The following is a 17,736-nucleotide window of genomic DNA, read 5'->3' on the forward strand; positions in this document are numbered from 1 at the left end:
CCAGTAAAATCATTGATTATTTTAACACAGACAGTTTTTTGCACTCGAAATGTCAACATTTCACGCACTAACCTCAGGACAATCTCACACAATGGTTTCGGAATATTCGCTAGAAGATCCAATTGATAGGATTTTTTCTTACGTTAATTGGTTGTAGATTCAGAAAATGAAAACCATTTTTTACAAAAAAAATTGTAGACCGGTAGATTTTCGCAAAAAGTTCAAATAACGTGAAAACTGATAAAATATTGGTATTCCTTAAATCTTTCTCTTTACCTATCCTTAAAGCTATCTATGGCCCAGAATACGAACAAATTTTTAGTTAGTAAAAAAAGCTTTCAATAGAAAGCAATATCGCGTGTTGTTTTTGTTTTGAAAATAATAAAACACGGCTAATATGTAAATACTTTAAAGCGTCAAATTTAAACCGTTATTTTTATCATACGAAAAACAGCTTTGTTTTTTGTGAAGTGTTATTGAAACTTGCTGTAAGGAGCGCACGCAGGTAGGGGTTTTGGAGGTTAACCCCCCCCAAATATCAGAATATGTTCAGTAATCAAATATCCATTATTGTTCAAAAGAAAAAAATAGAAATGGTACAAAATTAATTTCAACTCAAATTCTCAAATTATGTTGAACGAAAAATTTTAATAAATTTGCTGCGGGCGGTAATAGAATTTGTGCACAAAACAGAAACACGATGAGGCAGAACAATAAATGCCTGTATTTTTTTTAAAGAAAGAAAAAGAAGAGGTTTTTAACTTTTTGTATGAAGCTTACTATTATTATTAACACAGAGTTGCTCTCTTTCACCATGTTTCTTATGGCTAAACATGAAAAATTGAAAATAGAAAATTAACTTGTTGTACTCGTTTTTGAAAAGATCTCACGACCACTTATGACACATTTAAATATCAAAACACCGAAAAATCATTCGGTTAATTTATGTTAGTTTTAACTGTAAATTAAAAAAAAAACTTTTAACTTACCTTTTTTCACTTCTTGAATTGTGACAGAATTCAATATTTTTAATCATTTGAATGCGTTTCTGCATTACAAGATATGTACCTTAATTTAAGACATAGTCATATTGTAAACCCGAGTCTATTTAAACTGGAGTCTAATTTGAACACAGCTGCTATTAGTAAAGATTTTTTCAGCTCTGTTTAGTTAGACACATGTTTAAGATATATTCTACTACAATTTAAAAAAAAATTAACTTAAACCTATACAAAATGACTTGTAGAGGGTAACAAAATAAATAGACTCCAGATTATTGTTTTAAAATGGGTTTAAATTGTCTATGAATAACATAAACTGAACTTTAATTTATCGAAAACAAAATCAGAACCTATCAAGGCACTATGAATATGACCCTATGTCTTCGTCTTCGGTCTAAAGGTTCAGAACGCAATCAAAATCATTATTTCTAGTATTTTCATGGTGAGTATAAGAAAAACGTCAAAATTTAAAAATTCAATCTAGATTTATAAATTGAATATGAATATGAGAAAACAAAAAAAAAGACAACTGTGAAAGTAGAAAAAACTCCTTATCTCTTTGTTATTTTTTATATGTGTATAAAATAGTGTCAATAAAAAAAAGCACTTGGCAGTTAAAATAAAAAAAATAAAAACATAATATATATATTTTTTTACCCCCCCCCCACAATTACTTTCTGCGTTGGCCCCTGCTTGCTGTAAATTAACTGTTACCTCTCAAAACCTTCATAATGATTTCGAAGGTCAATTTACAGTCGGTTTTAATCAGCGTTGATTACAAGTCCACGTAGTCACGATGTTCGGTATTCTTTCGATATTTCTATCATTTTTAGCTGATTCAATTTTGAAAAAAGAGGAATCTCTAGAAGTGTTCCTTAGTAAAAAATATCCTAATTTATCGAAAACACAGGTTAATAATTATATTGTGAAGGAATACCATACAAACTTTTTACCGAAATTCAATTCGCGATACTGTGATACTGATAAGAATCGTGAGTTAGAAGGCTTATTTCAAGTAAAACAATCTAGTCAAGACAATACTATCAAATCGCATACCAGGCTTGTTGGGAGGCCAGTTAAAGCATTTGAAGAATGCTGCAATAGCAATAAGAAGGGCAAAATTAGTAAACTTCGGGATAATGTGCCTAAAGTTATAATAGAAGCTGCGGCTTCTCCAAAGATTTCAACTTTTGATGCTGATTCTGCTCTTGCCTTGGGCTTTCAGGGAAAATTGACAACAGAGCAGCATGAGGTTCTTTGAAAAGCTACGAATGAAATTGGGCACATCGTAAAAGAAAGTTACAGAAGCAAGACATAACTACTAACCGGATAACTCGACTGCTACTGAAACTTCTGCCTACGTTCCTTTGCAGGAACTTATAGATCACACGTGTAAAAGAATTTTCAAAAAAAATGACAACGGTGAGCCAAGACCAGCATCTTATCTTGCACACCAAATGGGGATGCAATGGTGCAGCTACTTAGTTAAAGTCACTATATACAAAACTACGAAGTTTCATTGGAAGGTGTTTTTGATGAACATTTATTTCTTCCTGGTATAGATTTGTCTTGCTATTGGCTATCATTCCTAAAAATTTTACCAAAATCATTAGCCTAGATTTTATAGAGTTTTGTCTACTCACCCACTGTCCACTGTGCCGTCTACGAAGATTTTTCGAACAAAATTTTCTTCAGCGATGAAGCACATTTTTTACATTTCACATGCTTTTTTAATAAACTGTCGTATTTGGGATTCTTAGAATTTTCAAGTTCTTAAGAGAGGCCATTACATCCACAAAAAGTCATTGTTTGGTGCGCTCTTTGGTTCGGAGGTGTGATTAGGCCTTGCTTCTTTGAAAACTACGATGGAACGACTGTCTCTGTTAATCAGGAGCGTTATGGTCATATTATTACCGACTTTTTTTGCCTGCTATAGAAAAATACGACTTGCAGAATATGTTTCAACAAAACGGTGCCACATACCACACAACTCGAGTGAATATATGTATCTTAATTGCAAAAGACATTTCCTGGGCGCGTAATTTTTCGTCGAGGCAATATCAACTGATAAACCTTTAACTCTTCACCACTTTAAAAAACCAATATTCGTCAAGTTATGGCTGAAATACCGACCAATATGTGTCCAAAAAGTAGTAGAAAATTACCTCAAAAGAATTGAGGCTTGTAGAAATTCGCGTGGTGGTCATTTAAATGATTCAGACATAATAACAATGTTCAAAATTTATAATAAAAAGAAATACAATGAAAACAAATATTTTATATGTGTTTTACTTACTTACTTAAGGTGCCGCTATAAACCGGGGCGAACCTGGGCCTCAACCAACAAGCGTCTCCAGCCAGCTCGGTCCCTAGCTAGCTGTCTCCAGTTTCGCACGCCAAATTGGTTGAGGTCCTCTCTCACCTGCGTGCGCCACCTGAGTCGCGGTTTCCTGTACTGCGCCGTTACTCGATATTGGATTCAAAGACCTTCCGGGCTGGATCGTTGATGTCCATCCGCTCTACATGACCTAGCCATCTAAGCTATGTGTTTTATTTACGTTTATTTCTGAAACCGCAAAATGGAGAACCCTATATATTTAAATAAGTAACTTTCTGGATCAATCAATTAAAGAAGAATAAGCTCTGTAGATTATTTTGTCAATTATATTTTGTTTTTATTTTAAATATGACACAAGTGAATAAAATTATTTGATCCCACATTAAATATAATTTTAGTTCTTCTTTCCTGGTTAAGATAACTTTATCAGCAGTTGACAATATGAATTGAATTAAAGGGGGTTTTTCTTATTATCTCATAGTTAATATTATAGTTATTTGGTTAAACAAATCTACACACCTACGCTCGTAATTTCATTTAATAATAAAAACAAAGGGCAAAGTATTCCACACGTTTCAAAAACTGTTCCTCTTCTTTTTTAAAATCAAGTTACTGTCAAAATTAAATTTCTTATTTCATTTATTGAAATTTACAAACGTTCTGAAAGGAAAAAACCTAAATTGAAAAATTAAATTGTTTATTTTATGTTTTTAATTTGTCACTCAATTTTAAAAACCATATCTAAAATCAATTCCTTTAAAACATACACATTGATGTCAATATTTCTTTTCTTCTTCATTGAACGCACGTTTTACGCTGTTCATATGTCAAGAAGTATTAGGACATCGTTCAACTTATTTCTTAGAAACAACCCTTTTTCTTTAAAAGTGATTACAACAAAATAAATACAGAGCTTTAGAGCTCAATACATAATAACAAGACTTGCAACTAATTTGAATTGTAAATAAGTTCCCAAACAATATTTTTAAGGGTTTTTCAAATTTATTTTTTAGTCTTTTACTTCCTACACGAATTTATAAGTAAGTATAAATACTTGAAACACCTAAATTTTCTCCATTAAAACTGTTTTAACTCTTGCCTTTGACGGATCCCACACCAAAATGTCTTCAATCTTTGTAAAACTTTCCTCATCTTTCCGATGGATATTGGTTTTGGTTATAATCGGTGTAAGCACTTTACCAGCTCAAGGATTATCAGATACAAGCTATTGTGAAAAAAAGCTGAGTGATACCTTGGATTTGATTTGTAATTATGGAATTGGAGCTAAATTGAAAAGATCAGGTATGTTGAAAAAGTATTTTCTTTAAATTAATAAAAAAACAATAATACTTTAAAATTTAGTTGAACCAGTTGATAACTACGTTGACTCCGAGAACCAAATGTCATCTTCGTTTGAAGATTATCCAATGATATCACAGTTCCAACAAAACTCATTGGCCAAAACTCGAAGAAAGCGATATGGGCCTGAAGTTGCCAGTTTTGGTGAACGAATTGCCAGTGTTTGTTGTAGAAAACCGTGCACAATGGGAGAGCTTTTGATGTTCTGTAATCAATATTAAACAAAAATTCACTGAATTGACAAAAATTAAATTTCACTATTAAATATTCTTTAACGATATATCGAGGGACCTGATTGTTTAAATTCAGCTGAAGTGAATTAACTACTACTTGCTTTTTGATCATAAACAAAATATTGTTATAAATTTATAAATACAAAGTTTTATATAATACATTTTGTTATTTATTATTTTATACCATATTATGTACATATTTTGAAATAAAATAAAAACCAGCTTATTTAGAAAATACACTATATAGATAAGTTTTATTTTTCAAATATTGTTTTTGTTCCCGATTTTTTTAAAATAATATTTTATGCAGATAACTTTCAACAGTTTTAAATTGATTTGAAAATATTTTTTCTTCGAATTTTTTAACAGTTTTTTTAACAGAATATTCGTGTGAGTTTAGAGTTTTCAAGAAATAAAAAGTCCCAATAGCTTCTTAGTATTTTAAGTAAGGAGAAATTTTTATCGACTAAAGCATTTGAAGCTAGTTTTAGACAATCCAGAACGGTGAAAATTCAGCTGTAGAAGCTTGCAAATTGGTGAATAATTTTGAGCCGTAGGGACAAGTAAGTAATGGGATGAATCGAAACCGTATGCGTTGCTAAAGAATAAATGAGAATATTGCTTCTGTAATCCTTAGTGTTTTCGTAAAACAATTTTGTCGATTACTTTATTTGGAATAAAAGATACCACAATCAACTTATATCATACTTTGCCTAAAGACTTAGATCTTTATGAATTTAAAATTAAATTAACACTACAATTCCAGTCGATTGATCTTCGCTGATCTGGTCCTTAAAATTCAAAAATCGTCTTTAATCATAAGGCCCGTAGTGCCCGTTTTGTAATGGTTTGTGCCAGAGGACATAGGGTTTTTCACGGGTACTGCCCTTTGCGAGGAATTAACAAATCATTCAAGAGTAATTCGTGTCATGAAAAGTGCTTTCTCAAACTAGCCATTTGGGTTCGATTTTAAAATAGTAGGTTCCCTCCATTCCTGCAATGAATCGTTGAGAGCTGAAGACAGTAGGCCTTCGTTCTCAAAGGAATCTCGTGCCACTTTATTTATAATGAGAAAGGCCATTTTCACCCCGGAAGCTACTTTAGTAACTAAAATTGTTGCATTTAAGCTTCGAAAATCCAAAAATGGTTGTTGAAAATCGTAACTGTTAAGTGCGTTTTTTGGCATGTCATGTCAGTGTGATTTGAAACTGTTACGGTGAGTAAACTAAAAAAATGTTTACTGTTTTGCACTAACAGGGGAGGATTCTACTAAGGCATAACACTAGTAGTGACGCATATCGAATATCAGTCTGTGGTTCAACTCAGTGATATTTTCTAGGGTCTTTTGTCTGTTTAGGTTTTCAGTATTTTTTATTTGCAATGTCTGCAAAATTCCCAAGTATTCATGTTTATAGCTTGGTGCCTTTATTCTTGTCCCACCATAGCCTCGCCACTTACATTAGGAATGATGTTGCTTATCAGCTCTTACCTCAATATGGTCTCTGCACCAATCCCTTCTTTAATTTCTTGTGATTTAAATTTTCCATAAAAAAGCAAATCATTCACTATTGCTTCCTTTATCGAAGCCCCAATTTAGACAGAGTGTCAACTTCTCGTGAATTTGATGCTTTTTCTGTTTCCATCCAAAGAATTGTTTCGTCCTATCCTCGCACTGAAATCATTGTTACGGGATATTTCAATGTATACAATTCTTCTTGGCTTCAACATTCGGGCCAGACAACACCAGAAGGAGTGTGTGCTGAGCTGATCAACGAGCCCACTCGTATATCGGGCGTGGTAGGTCGAGCAGAAAACACTCTTGACTTGTTTCTTACCTCTGACCCTGGTAAGTACAGTATGAGTGTTCTAACTCCTCTAGGCACATCTGACCATTGTGACAATTCGAGAAAGCCAACTGGGATGGTCTTAATAATTATTTTAGGATCTTTAACTGGTCACTATGCTTCCTCGATAAAGGCGTTGACGCACGCGCTGATCACAAAATTTCTCCTGGGAATGAGAACTTTTATCCCGCACAGGGTTAAAAGCATGAGACCTAAGGTTTGCGAGCTGTAGAGAGCTTATTAGGGCCAAAGAAGTAAGTTTCCGTTGCTATAAAGCCAACCCTACTGAGGAAAGCCGGACAAATTTCAAAGAAGCCAGAAAGGCCTTCAACGCCCATATTCGACGAAACAAATTTTTACATGACCAAAAGTTACGGCAAAAAATACTGCAATGTCCCAAAGACGGTACATATTTTTGGTCATTTGTTAAAAAAAACATGAGGAATTCTTCCTCTTCGTTGGTTCCTACGCTCGTTGTCAATGACACTCCATATGTTAGCTCTTTAGAGAAAGCTATCTTTGCAGTTCGTCGCAAATTCAACGCTGCCAGTGAGTGTTATGACACCAATATCATCGAGTGCATTAGTGATTCTATGGGCCAATATTTTTTCGCACTCTTACTATTGCGAGTGTCTTAAAAGATCTTAACATACATTCAACCGCTGGTCCGGTTGATATCCCTGCTATTGTTCTGAAAAGGTGCTCTTCAACACTGTCAAAGTAACTGCATAAGGTTTTTAATCTGTCCTACTCCTCAGGTCTCGAATAAAAGTGTGAAGACCATAATAAATGCTGGTGTGCCCCAGGGCTCTGTTCCTGTCTGCAACTTCTAATTCAATACATTGTTTCGCTGACGAAAGTGCTCTTAGCTTTTCATATTCGTTTTCAAATTCATATCCCTCTTCTTCGGATGTGGAACTGCAACGACAAAATATGATAAGCTCATTAAACTCCGACCTAAACAGCAGTGCAAAATGGGGAATAAAAACCGCATGGAATTTAATACTTTGAAAACCCAATACTGTCTTGTATCGTTACAGCGAGATAGGTTAGGTTAGGTTGGAGTGGCTGTCCAGATGTCATTGACACACGTAGACCTCAAGGGTCCATTGTGATACCACTAGTGAGGTAACTCATGGGAGAGTAATGAATTTAAACAAACCATTTTGTACTTTTAATAAAGTTAGAGAGACGTTTTGTGTCAATCGTTGCCAGTTCACTGGTGTTATCGAAGAAGGGATTACCGAGGAAGTTATTCCTTCTAATGGAGAGTGCTGGACATGTACATAGAAGGTGTTGCACCGTTTAATCTTCCTCCTCGTCCATGCAGCTTCTACAGAAGTCATTTGTGTAGCCCCTAACCTCAGAGCATGTCTTCCTATGAGGCAGTGTCCCGTTATTACTCCAACTGTAGAGCTTATACTTTGTCTGCTCAGTGATATCAAGCCTTTTGACCGTTTTAAGTCAATACTTGGTCATATTTGCTTGGTTGCTAGGCAGGTGCAACTTTGTGACCATCTAGCATTTGTTGTTTCTAGAGCATATTGCTTGAGAAGATATTTGCGTGTAGCAAGTGGTGTTCCTATGTTATGTTTTTGTCTAACATGAGGCAGAAGTGTTCCGTTTTTGGCGAGCTCATCGACTTTACAATTTCCCGGAATGTCTCTGTGGCCCGGCACCCAAATGAGGTGAATGTTAAACTGTTCCGTCATCTCATTCAGAGATGATCGACAATCGTGGACTGTTTGAGAGTTTGTATAGACAGACGCGAGAGATTTAAGAGCGGCCTGGCTGTCTTTGTCTGTGAAGATTCGTATATCCTTACAAGATATAACGTTTTCTTTGAGCCAGGATAGTGCTTCTTTAATCGCCATTACTTCGACTTCCATTTTCGTTGCCAATAAAGCGCTTCCCTCCGCTGAAGAGGCTTCTGTGGGGGGCGTGTTTAGCGTATCTTCATCTTTTTTGTATATACGGATCATGATTTCATCAAAACCTTACCTAATCACGCCTTTGGTCGCGGCCAGTGGAGCCAGTGATTCCCTATTGATCAGCACGAGAGCCGATCTATAGTGACCCACTGTCTCCTTCTCAACCTGTGGTACTTTCCAGTCGTGAGTAGGCAGGTCCGAATTACTTGCTTTGATCAGTTTCATGGCCATGTCTGGACAGTTGTGAAGAGCCGGGACCATTATACGTGCTCTTGGCCGGCAAGGAATATTCTCCCGTGCAACAACCTCGAGCTTGGCAACCGGCCAGACTTCTGGCAAGCCATTGACAGCAGCCCTGTAGATCGAAAAATCTCTGATCACCACAGGCGATGAGTTTGATACGATTTTGGTACCATCCTGCATCGGCTGTGTCTGGGAGAGGCCCCGGATTTTGCTCGATGACAGATAAAAATCTGAAACCGAGGTGAGCCTTGACCTCTGCCCAATGATCATGAGAGATGTTACCATCCACATGACTCCTGGTCAATGACCGCGGCAATGATCTTACCTTTGAGCGCGTCGCTGAAGGAGAGATCTTTGTTGACGGCTGTTGTGCTGTTTTAAAGCAACTTCTGCCTTTTTGGTTCGGGCTTGTCACCCTCGAAAGAACTATCTCGCTTTGACGTTGAGTCGCCGCAGGTCGGTTTAGCTTTTTTGCTAAGAAAGCCACTAGCCCACTCGAGTTTACGCGTTTGCTCTGTTGTTCTTTCCGCCGACGGTATGACACCGACTGCGGCTAGAATCCTTTCGGCATTGCGTTGGTCTCGATTGGCCTGTGACTTCTTGGACTTCTTTTTGGCCGGCCCAGAGCTATGTCCGTGTGTCACAGATGTTGGTCCACCTCCAGATTTAATCGCTACCGATACCAATCCGGGTGTGCCCTCACCCTTCGAGTCAATTCCACATGTCGCAGATTTTGTCTCTTCGGATGGGGTGTCCCTTCTTGGGGTCGCTTGCGACGTCCTAGCAGGAGCGGGGAAGAGGTGGGGTGTGGAATTGCCGCCCTTGGGACTGCCGAGCGTCACAGCTGTTCCACTGACGGGTAATTCCTTCAAGTAAAGGTTGCGGCTAGTAGAGGGAGAAGGAGTCTCGCCACTAGTAGCAACCACAGGGTTGACAACACGTTCACACACCTGCTTTGGCTCGACAGCCTTTTCAGGTGATGTGACCGCATTGGCAGCCTTGGTGCGATTTTTTTGTTTAATTATAGTTTTGTTTGTTTGTTTATTCTTAAAATTTTTCATTTTGTTCCCACGAGTAGTGTGGAAAGACGGTCAGCCCCAGCAGAGCCGCTTGCCGGGGTAAGGCAGAAATATGACGGATCTTGCCACAGCATCCGAAAGAGCTCGTTAACGGCTGGTTTATCCCCCAGCCTTTCATTCTTCGGCACGGTTTTCGTACTAGTATGCTCACACCACCACAACCTTAGCTAATCACCATCCTGCCAAAAACGCACAGGACTACTGTGGTGGTCATTGCCCGCCTGGCACCCACTTGGAGGGCTTGAATGAGGATTTTGCCGGGCAAAAGATGTATCCCTCTTATCGCTTCTAGGAATGCTCATCATATACCCTCGAGTCCAACGTCGTTCGTAATGTAAGGTACAGACATTCGTTCTTTAGCCGTACTACTCGAATGTGGAATGCCTTCCACACTCTGTCTTTCCCAGCCGTTGCAATGGTCAGGAATTCAAAACCAATGTGCACCGAAACGTGCTTTCAACCCCTCTCTCCCTTTCCTAGTGCGCACACTGTGTCTACATAATAAGGGTAGTATTATCCCCTTGAGTGTGTGCTTATTAATAAAAAAAATAAGTGAAGGTTTTGTTTTTTGCAGCTTCAGGCGCTTCAGGTGTCTGGCATTTTCGAGGATTCGACTAATAATCATTCTATACACTTCTAATCCTTCTTCAGACTTCACGTCTGATCTTATTCAGAGAGTTTGGCTCAACAAAGTCCGTTAACTTTAAAGAATTCCTTAAAGCTCTCTTCATCTCAGACTTCTTACATTAATTTTAAATATATGTTTTCTTATGTTCAAATCAAAGAAGTATCAATAATAGTTAACTGTAATGAAGTTTTAGTGTAAGTCTATTAAAATGTTACGGACTGTATATCAATCTAGAGTTTTTAGTAAAAAAATGTATCTTAAACAATCCGTACTAGACATTTTATTTAACTAAGACTCTATAGGTAGTTCAGTATTTCTAACCTCATGAGGTGAGTTATCCGAATTTCGAAGATTGACTGCACTTTTACTGATGTGCTCAACCTTTGTGCCCGGCAAAACAGCTTGAATTTTTGCACATAAAAAAAATTAATTTGTTTATAATATTTGTTCATTTCTGATTATTATTTTTCGATATTAAAAGCTAAGTTAGTTTTAGACCAGAAGATTCAACCACACACTTGAATTTGCCCTTAAAAGCTTTTCCATCGTACTAACTTCCAAGTGCAGCTGTTTCAAGTTGCTTATTTTTTTAATACAACTTATAAAAAACTTGCAGTACTTTAGATACGTGTAAATTAAGATTTCACTCTTTTCTTTTTATTAAAAATAATTTTGTATTAAAAACCACTTAATTTCTATTATACATTACAACATTTACAAAGTTAAAGCACACTTCAATCGATAAAGATTCCATATCGACTATATGCTTAATGTCTGCCTTCCCGGACAATAGCCTCTTCATAGGTGGGTGGTATTTCAACAGCAACTTGTCCATAATCTGGAGGTGGTTTGTATTGTTCACTAACGCTTCTTGATCTTGATCTTGATCCGGCATTATTAGACACCTGATCGATATACATTTGCATCACTTGATTTGTTGTTGGAATAATGTAAATCGAAGGAGGAACAGACCGCCTAGCACCTGCTAAGCTTCTCGAATTAGTCACATTATTCACTTCTATATTTTCAAACAATTGTTATTTTAAAACTCTTATAAGTTAAATATATTTCAGATACGTACGACTTTCGACCCTTTTTAGGTTTCGGGTTTTGCAATAAGTAAACTGGAATAAATGATGTTTAATAAAAGGCATATTTTTTTAAAACTTCAGTGACAAAAATAAATGTTTGGAACTCACTAGGCAAATTGTTGAGGCGCTTGAAATTATTATAACAATCGGAACTAAAACAAACATTTATTTTGTCGTAAAAATATTTAAAAAAAGACTTCGATTTTTGTGTTGTATTCCGACAGAAAGTTTTCTTCCCCTTTTGTTATCGTGTCGGTCGTCGTGTCGGCTTCAATGAAATCAAACCACTAAGTGTTCGATAAATTTTATTAAGCATTTAGAGTGCATGGGGCTATTATTTTACCACCTACGTCAATAGATAAAAAAAGACAAAGCAAAGGTACATAGGTACGAGGTTCCTACAAAACATATACAGTGCTGTTCGAACAATTGTGGTCAAGCATTTTATCACCACTTCGAGATGAGTTCTGAAAATGTAGGAACCACACGGGTTGTTGAACGCACGGAGCTACTCAACAACGGTCATCGAACGCACCTAGTAAAAATGTACATGAGCCCATATAAAACTTCACAAAATGTCAATCAGAAAAAGGTCAATAGAAACGTCATTCCAAATTGTCATCTTAATTCTCAACAAGAAATAAGAAGTGTAGTTTTAAAGTAAAAAATTGTGTTGTGTTTTATTTTTCAATTCTTTTGAGTTTATTTTATAAAATTTAAATACAAATAATTACAAGGTTTTCCAGCCAAAAAATTGGTCCTTCGTTCTACAAAATAATATTAAAATTTTTTCTCAAACATTAATAAAGTGTGTGCGTATCAAATTATTGTAGTGTGTCAACTTCATCAGGATTTTACAAAAACAAGTAAGTGAGCCATTTTAGCCACTTTACAAAAACAAGTAAGTGATTTCCTTACTTTTGTATATTACTATTTATATTAAACTTATATGGCAAGCAAACAATCAGGCGGAAAATATAAGCACCTTAAAAAAGACATAGAAAATGTTGGCAAAAAAGGAAAAGCTATTAGTGTGAATTACGTTCAAACCCGAACCAAATTATTGGATGAGTTGTGGGAATCTGTCACTGCAATATATGAAGAGTTTATAGGTGCTGAAGATGAAGATGCGAAGAAGCAATCGGAAGATGAAACCGTGTTTCAAAATTTTCGAGAAGAATACTGCGATTTTAAAACAAGGCTTCTGGATTCGCTGGCAGTTCTTGGTGGCAGTAGCAGTCAGCAGTTCAAAGAAGTCTCTGAAAAAGAAAAAGTTTGTAAGAGCAACGAAATTCACCTGCCAGCTATTAAAATACCTTCTTTCGATGGAAGTTATGAGTCTTGGCCAAATTTTCATGATCTTTTTGTGACACTTGTCGGAAGCAAGGCATCTCTTTCATTCAAAAGATGCACTACCTTAAGTCAAGTTTAACTGGCGGTGCTGAGAAGTTGCTTTTATCTTTGAAGATTCATGGCCATAATTATGCAAAAGTATGGACAATGGACGATTTTGAAGGATCGTTATGATCACCCTCGCGTCCTTGTCAATATCCAGTTCAGTGCACTGTTCAATTTACCATCACAGTCACAAGAGCGCGTGGAGTCGATTAAATATTTATTATACACTTCAATTTAAGTGATTCACAGTCTGGCAAATCTGTGAATAGAGATAGAACACTGTTTTTTTTTGCACTAGATAGGAACATATATTAAAGTTGATGTTATCAACGATAATCCCAATACCAACCAAAGGGATTTTCTGGTACAAAAATGGGAAAAATTAGTTCGGAACATGAAGCCAAGTCAATTTGATAACACGTGTAGTTTCTAACGAACTTAGTATTGCTCAAGAAACTGTAAAAAAATATCATGAGGCCGTGACTACTATCAGGAAAAAAGGCTCAGGGAAGCCAAAACGAACCCTAGTGGATGATCGTTTTTTGGTGTTATACAGTCGTCGGAATCGGTTGAGGACTTCGGTGGACGTTTAAAACGATCAGTGTCGAGCTACAGGCAAAGTAATTTTGTCAAGCTCAGTGAGAAAAAGGCTTTTGAAAGCTGGACTTAGAGCACTCAAGCCGGTAATGAAGTTGGACTTACCAAAAAGAGTCAAAGAAAAACGAATGCTATGGGCTCAGGTGCACCTTAATTGGACTCAAGACATGTGGAACAATGTCATCTTTTCAGACGAATCAAAATTTAAGCTCCATATTGAAGATGAGTGGATACTTGAGCGAAGAGAACCGAAAGAAAGACTAAGCTCTGATTGCATTTCGCGAATGCCCCCCAAAACTGAAGGTGCGATGGTGTGGGTATGCTTCTCTAGAGATAAAAAAAAGAATGAGCTTTCTAGAATCTAAAGTCAATGCAAAAATTTAGACCTTTTTGGGACACTTGCAGTTTCAACAGAACAATGCTCATACAGCCAAAATTGTAAGTATAAACTTGTTTTCGTTTTTACCATGACTGACTAATATTAAGCTTTAAAAAAAGCTAAAACTTATGACTAAAAATAATATTTGGAATTTTTTTTTATATCTAAGGTTAAAAATTACTTTGAAGAAGTTCTCATCCCTACGGTACAGATCAAATCCAATTGAGAATATTTGGTCTATAATGAAACTTAAGGCTGCGAAGAAGCGCTCAGAGCCTGTTGATAAATTAAAAACCCTACCTAAGGTATCGTGTTCCAGGTTTGGGTAAGTAGCTCCACATGGAAGAACCTATCTCATTCAATGTGTCGTCGATGTGCAGCAGGAATAAAAGCAAGAGGAGGTCAAAAAAAGTGCTAATTAGATACACCATGTTTCTGTGAAGCAATCAAAAAACAAAAAACTGCACCAATAAAGTATTTTCTTTAATCCTTTAAAATTACCTAAAAAATTATTTTTCGGTATAATCACTGCTGCTCGGTATAATTTTGCTGACGTGAGCATTTATGAAAAATTTCATAAAGCTTATTATATCATAAAACGATTTCAACCGCATAATAAATCTCATTAAAAAGTATGTTGTTATTTCAACAGTTTTGATAAAACAAAAAAAAAATAGTTTGACCAACATTTTTTGAACGGCACTGTTCATATGTATATGTAGAAAGGAAGCTATAAAATATGAAATAGGTTTTGGCATGATAAAACCCAAAATTCCCTTCAAATCAGTAATGACAAGATAAGGGTCAGGATAAGGGGGGTGGTTTACAGATAGCAATCAATTTTATTGTTCTGTCATTAATAGAAAAAGTAGAAAAGCTTGAAATGAGCTTCACATTTTATCATTGAACTCAAATCTTTTACAATATTTGTATAGGTAAATTTAATAAAATAAGGCAGGTCTAAATTATTTCAAGTTATGATTTTGAAATAAAATCAAGCTCAATAAGTCGATCATACTTAACATAATGATGGTGGGGCAAATCAGAAAAATTGTATCTCGAAAAACTGCACTGCTCTTTTTCCGTTTGCGGGTTCAAATTTATTTATGTGGGATATTTATTGATTATTTGACAACAGTGTTTTTTATTCAAAAACATGTAATTTACTCGTAGTTAAATCAACAAAAAGGAACATACGAGTATTAATATAAAAAAGAGCAACATTAAATAAGGTGTGATTAAATTTTAAGGGCCGGTGATGTTTTTGAATAAAGCAAAAATTATTCAGGAAATAATTGTTACTTCTTTTTCTTATGTTGATAACATTGGTATGGTTCAATTATGTATGATGTATGGAACAAAATGTCGGTCAAATGGCAGCCGAGACCTCAGCGGCACACCTCCATTTGATGGTCGAAGTTTTCGATGACGCTGAGGCACAATTGAGGTTCTATTTAGTTAATTTACCGACTTATGGAAGTAACTCCAAAGAAATAGTCCAACTTTGTCAAATTACATTATCTTGGCGGCCAATTGATATCGCCATTACGTGGGATAATAGGGCCATTGAATTTGTCGTACTAGCTCAAAAGCTCAATTCTTTTGTTAGCTGTGTGGCAAGTGGCACCGTCCTGTTAAAACCTCATATTGTACACATCCAAATCTTCCGATTCGGGCCATAAAAGTTCATTATTATCTCACGATATAGAACACCATTCACAGTAACTGACTGTCCGCCCTCATTTTGGAAAAAAATACTGTCTAATGATGCCACCAGTCCATAAACTCCACACGGCACCAAAGAGCTAATCCTTGTGGGTCCATTGGTTTTCAGGCAAATGCTACAATTGTGCTCATCGACGAATTCACTGGGGTGAAAATGTGCCTAATCACTAAAACTTCGAAAATTAATCATCCACTATTTTCATTTCTTGCCACCATTCTGACCATTGATGATGCGATGCTTAAAATCTTCAAGAAACTTTAGTTCTTAAGTCAATTAGACCTACTTAACGTGTAAATGCAATTCATTATGAATAATATTTATTAACGAAGAGCATGAAAGCTGCAATTGTTGGGCACGACAATGAGTTTATGTGGACGGCTCTTCTTTAATGTTTAGTTCCAACTTCAGTCGTACTGTCATAAACAAAGATAAGTTATTTAGCCGTACTACATGAATGCAGAATGCTTAACTTTGCTCTGTCTTTCCTCATCATTGAAATATTCAGGAACCAAAACTAATGTTCAGAATATCAAAAGCAGAATTAAAATAAGAAATTTTATAAGTAGATGAGACAAAATTGACAAGTACATAAACCTTGAAGTTTGTTGGCCTTGACTCACACAGGACTGCACCTTAACCTTAAGTAAGTAAGACAACTAAAGATCACCGACAAATTCTTTAAATGCCTCTCTATCCTTCCTAAAAAAAAAGTACGAGTTCATTAAATAAATGAAACCTCGAGATATTGCAAAATTTTGGAACTAAACTTTTGACACTGGTACTATTCTTGCACTCTCTGACTCAATTTTAATTATCTATAAGAAGTCACAAGCTTAAAGTCTTATCTCTGCCTTTAAACTAAAAAAAAGGCATAATAAAAACAATCATAATATTTATGATTCAAGCCAATTTTTGAATGTGGTCATCGGTACCTCTTTCATATCTTAAAGCTTAAGTTATTTACCGTGACAATTTTATCCGTTCTAACTTATGACTTTATAAATACACGAGTTCGTAATAATTAAAAGGTATATTAACATTTAAAAGTATTTTCGGAGAACTTCTCGTTTAAATAAAATTATCTTATTGCTGATTGTGATGTTGTATCGATTGGATTGTCAAGATTAAAGTCTTTTCATGTGGCGAAAATAAAAACAAATCACAAATCAATGTTATGTTAGTCAAACAAAAGAATTACCAAAATAAAAGGAAACTAAAAAAAACGATTTGTCAGACATCTTGAACCATTTTTTACTAATAAGTTTTATAAACAAAAGAATAAACAGTCTTAACAAACCTGTAAGCACCCCAAAAAAAAAGAGTTGGATTGAAACCCTTCAAATGTTGGTACGGCGAAAAGCCGTTAGATCTTACCTTAATCATACCAAAAACGTTTTAAAAGAGAAACTTATGTTCATTCACGATTGTATAGTTTCAAATCTGTCCCAAATTGAACTATTTACGGTTAAAATTTTGAAAAACATGCATATTTTTGTTTGCTTTTTTCGAATATTCAGTTATAATGTTAGGACCTTGTCTGAAACAACCAATCGCGTTTTAATTTTGCTGATATTTCATTGCCATTTTGTTGGATATTGATATTTTTTGAAAATAGTAAATTTATGGAACAGCAGATTTTATTTTCAATTTTGCAAAACAAATTCGTTGAACACTTTCCTTCTAAGAAATTTCAGAATTTAAAGTATAGCCACCTTAAATGTTAAACGTTTTTTGTATTGTTACAAACGATTTTAGGATAAATGATTGAACGTTCCTTTATAATTTACAGCCTCAAAGAAGCCTTAAATAAGTGTTTTTTTTTTAATTCTTAAAGATGTTATCCCAAAAACCTCATTTTATACATTAATTTTTAAGTTGGATTCTAAGTA

The 17,736-nt window shown here is 35.5% G+C and overlaps 2 protein-coding genes across 2 annotated transcripts; one reads left to right on the top strand and one right to left on the bottom strand.

Annotated features, from left to right (window-relative positions):
• The first annotated feature begins 4,184 nt into the window (after positions 1–4,184).
• LOC129951004 (uncharacterized) lies at positions 4,185–5,160 on the top strand. The gene is made up of 2 exons (XM_056062992.1): positions 4,185–4,641; positions 4,702–5,160. Exons 1-2 carry the CDS (start codon positions 4,461–4,463, stop codon positions 4,917–4,919), a joined length of 399 nt encoding a protein of 132 aa, XP_055918967.1. The 5' UTR covers positions 4,185–4,460; the 3' UTR covers positions 4,920–5,160.
• A 6,163-nt stretch (positions 5,161–11,323) lies between these two features.
• Positions 11,324–12,030, bottom strand: LOC129951522 (uncharacterized). Its single transcript, XM_056063719.1, has 3 exons — positions 11,856–12,030; positions 11,738–11,780; positions 11,324–11,674 (listed from the first exon to the last, which is right to left on the bottom strand). The coding sequence occupies exons 1-3, from the start codon at positions 11,910–11,912 to the stop codon at positions 11,424–11,426; spliced, it is 351 nt and encodes a 116-aa protein (XP_055919694.1). The 5' UTR covers positions 11,913–12,030; the 3' UTR covers positions 11,324–11,423.
• Between the last annotated feature and the right edge of the window lie 5,706 nt (positions 12,031–17,736).

This window comes from Eupeodes corollae, chromosome 3 (assembly GCF_945859685.1).
Source record: "Eupeodes corollae chromosome 3, idEupCoro1.1, whole genome shotgun sequence".
Classification (NCBI taxonomy): domain Eukaryota; kingdom Metazoa; phylum Arthropoda; class Insecta; order Diptera; family Syrphidae; genus Eupeodes; species Eupeodes corollae.

Coding starts and splice junctions, on each gene's coding strand:
- LOC129951004 (XM_056062992.1), top strand. CDS start 4,461: ATGTCTTCAATCTTTGTAAAACTTTCCTCATCTTTCCGATGGATATTG. Junction 4,642..4,701: donor AGCTAAATTGAAAAGATCAG/GTATGTTGAAAA, acceptor TTTAAAATTTAG/TTGAACCAGTTGATAACTAC.
- LOC129951522 (XM_056063719.1), bottom strand. CDS start 11,912: ATGTTTGTTTTAGTTCCGATTGTTATAATAATTTCAAGCGCCTCAACA. Junction 11,781..11,855: donor GCGCCTCAACAATTTGCCTA/GTGAGTTCCAAA, acceptor CATTTATTCCAG/TTTACTTATTGCAAAACCCG. Junction 11,675..11,737: donor CCTAAAAAGGGTCGAAAGTC/GTACGTATCTGA, acceptor TTGAAAATATAG/AAGTGAATAATGTGACTAAT.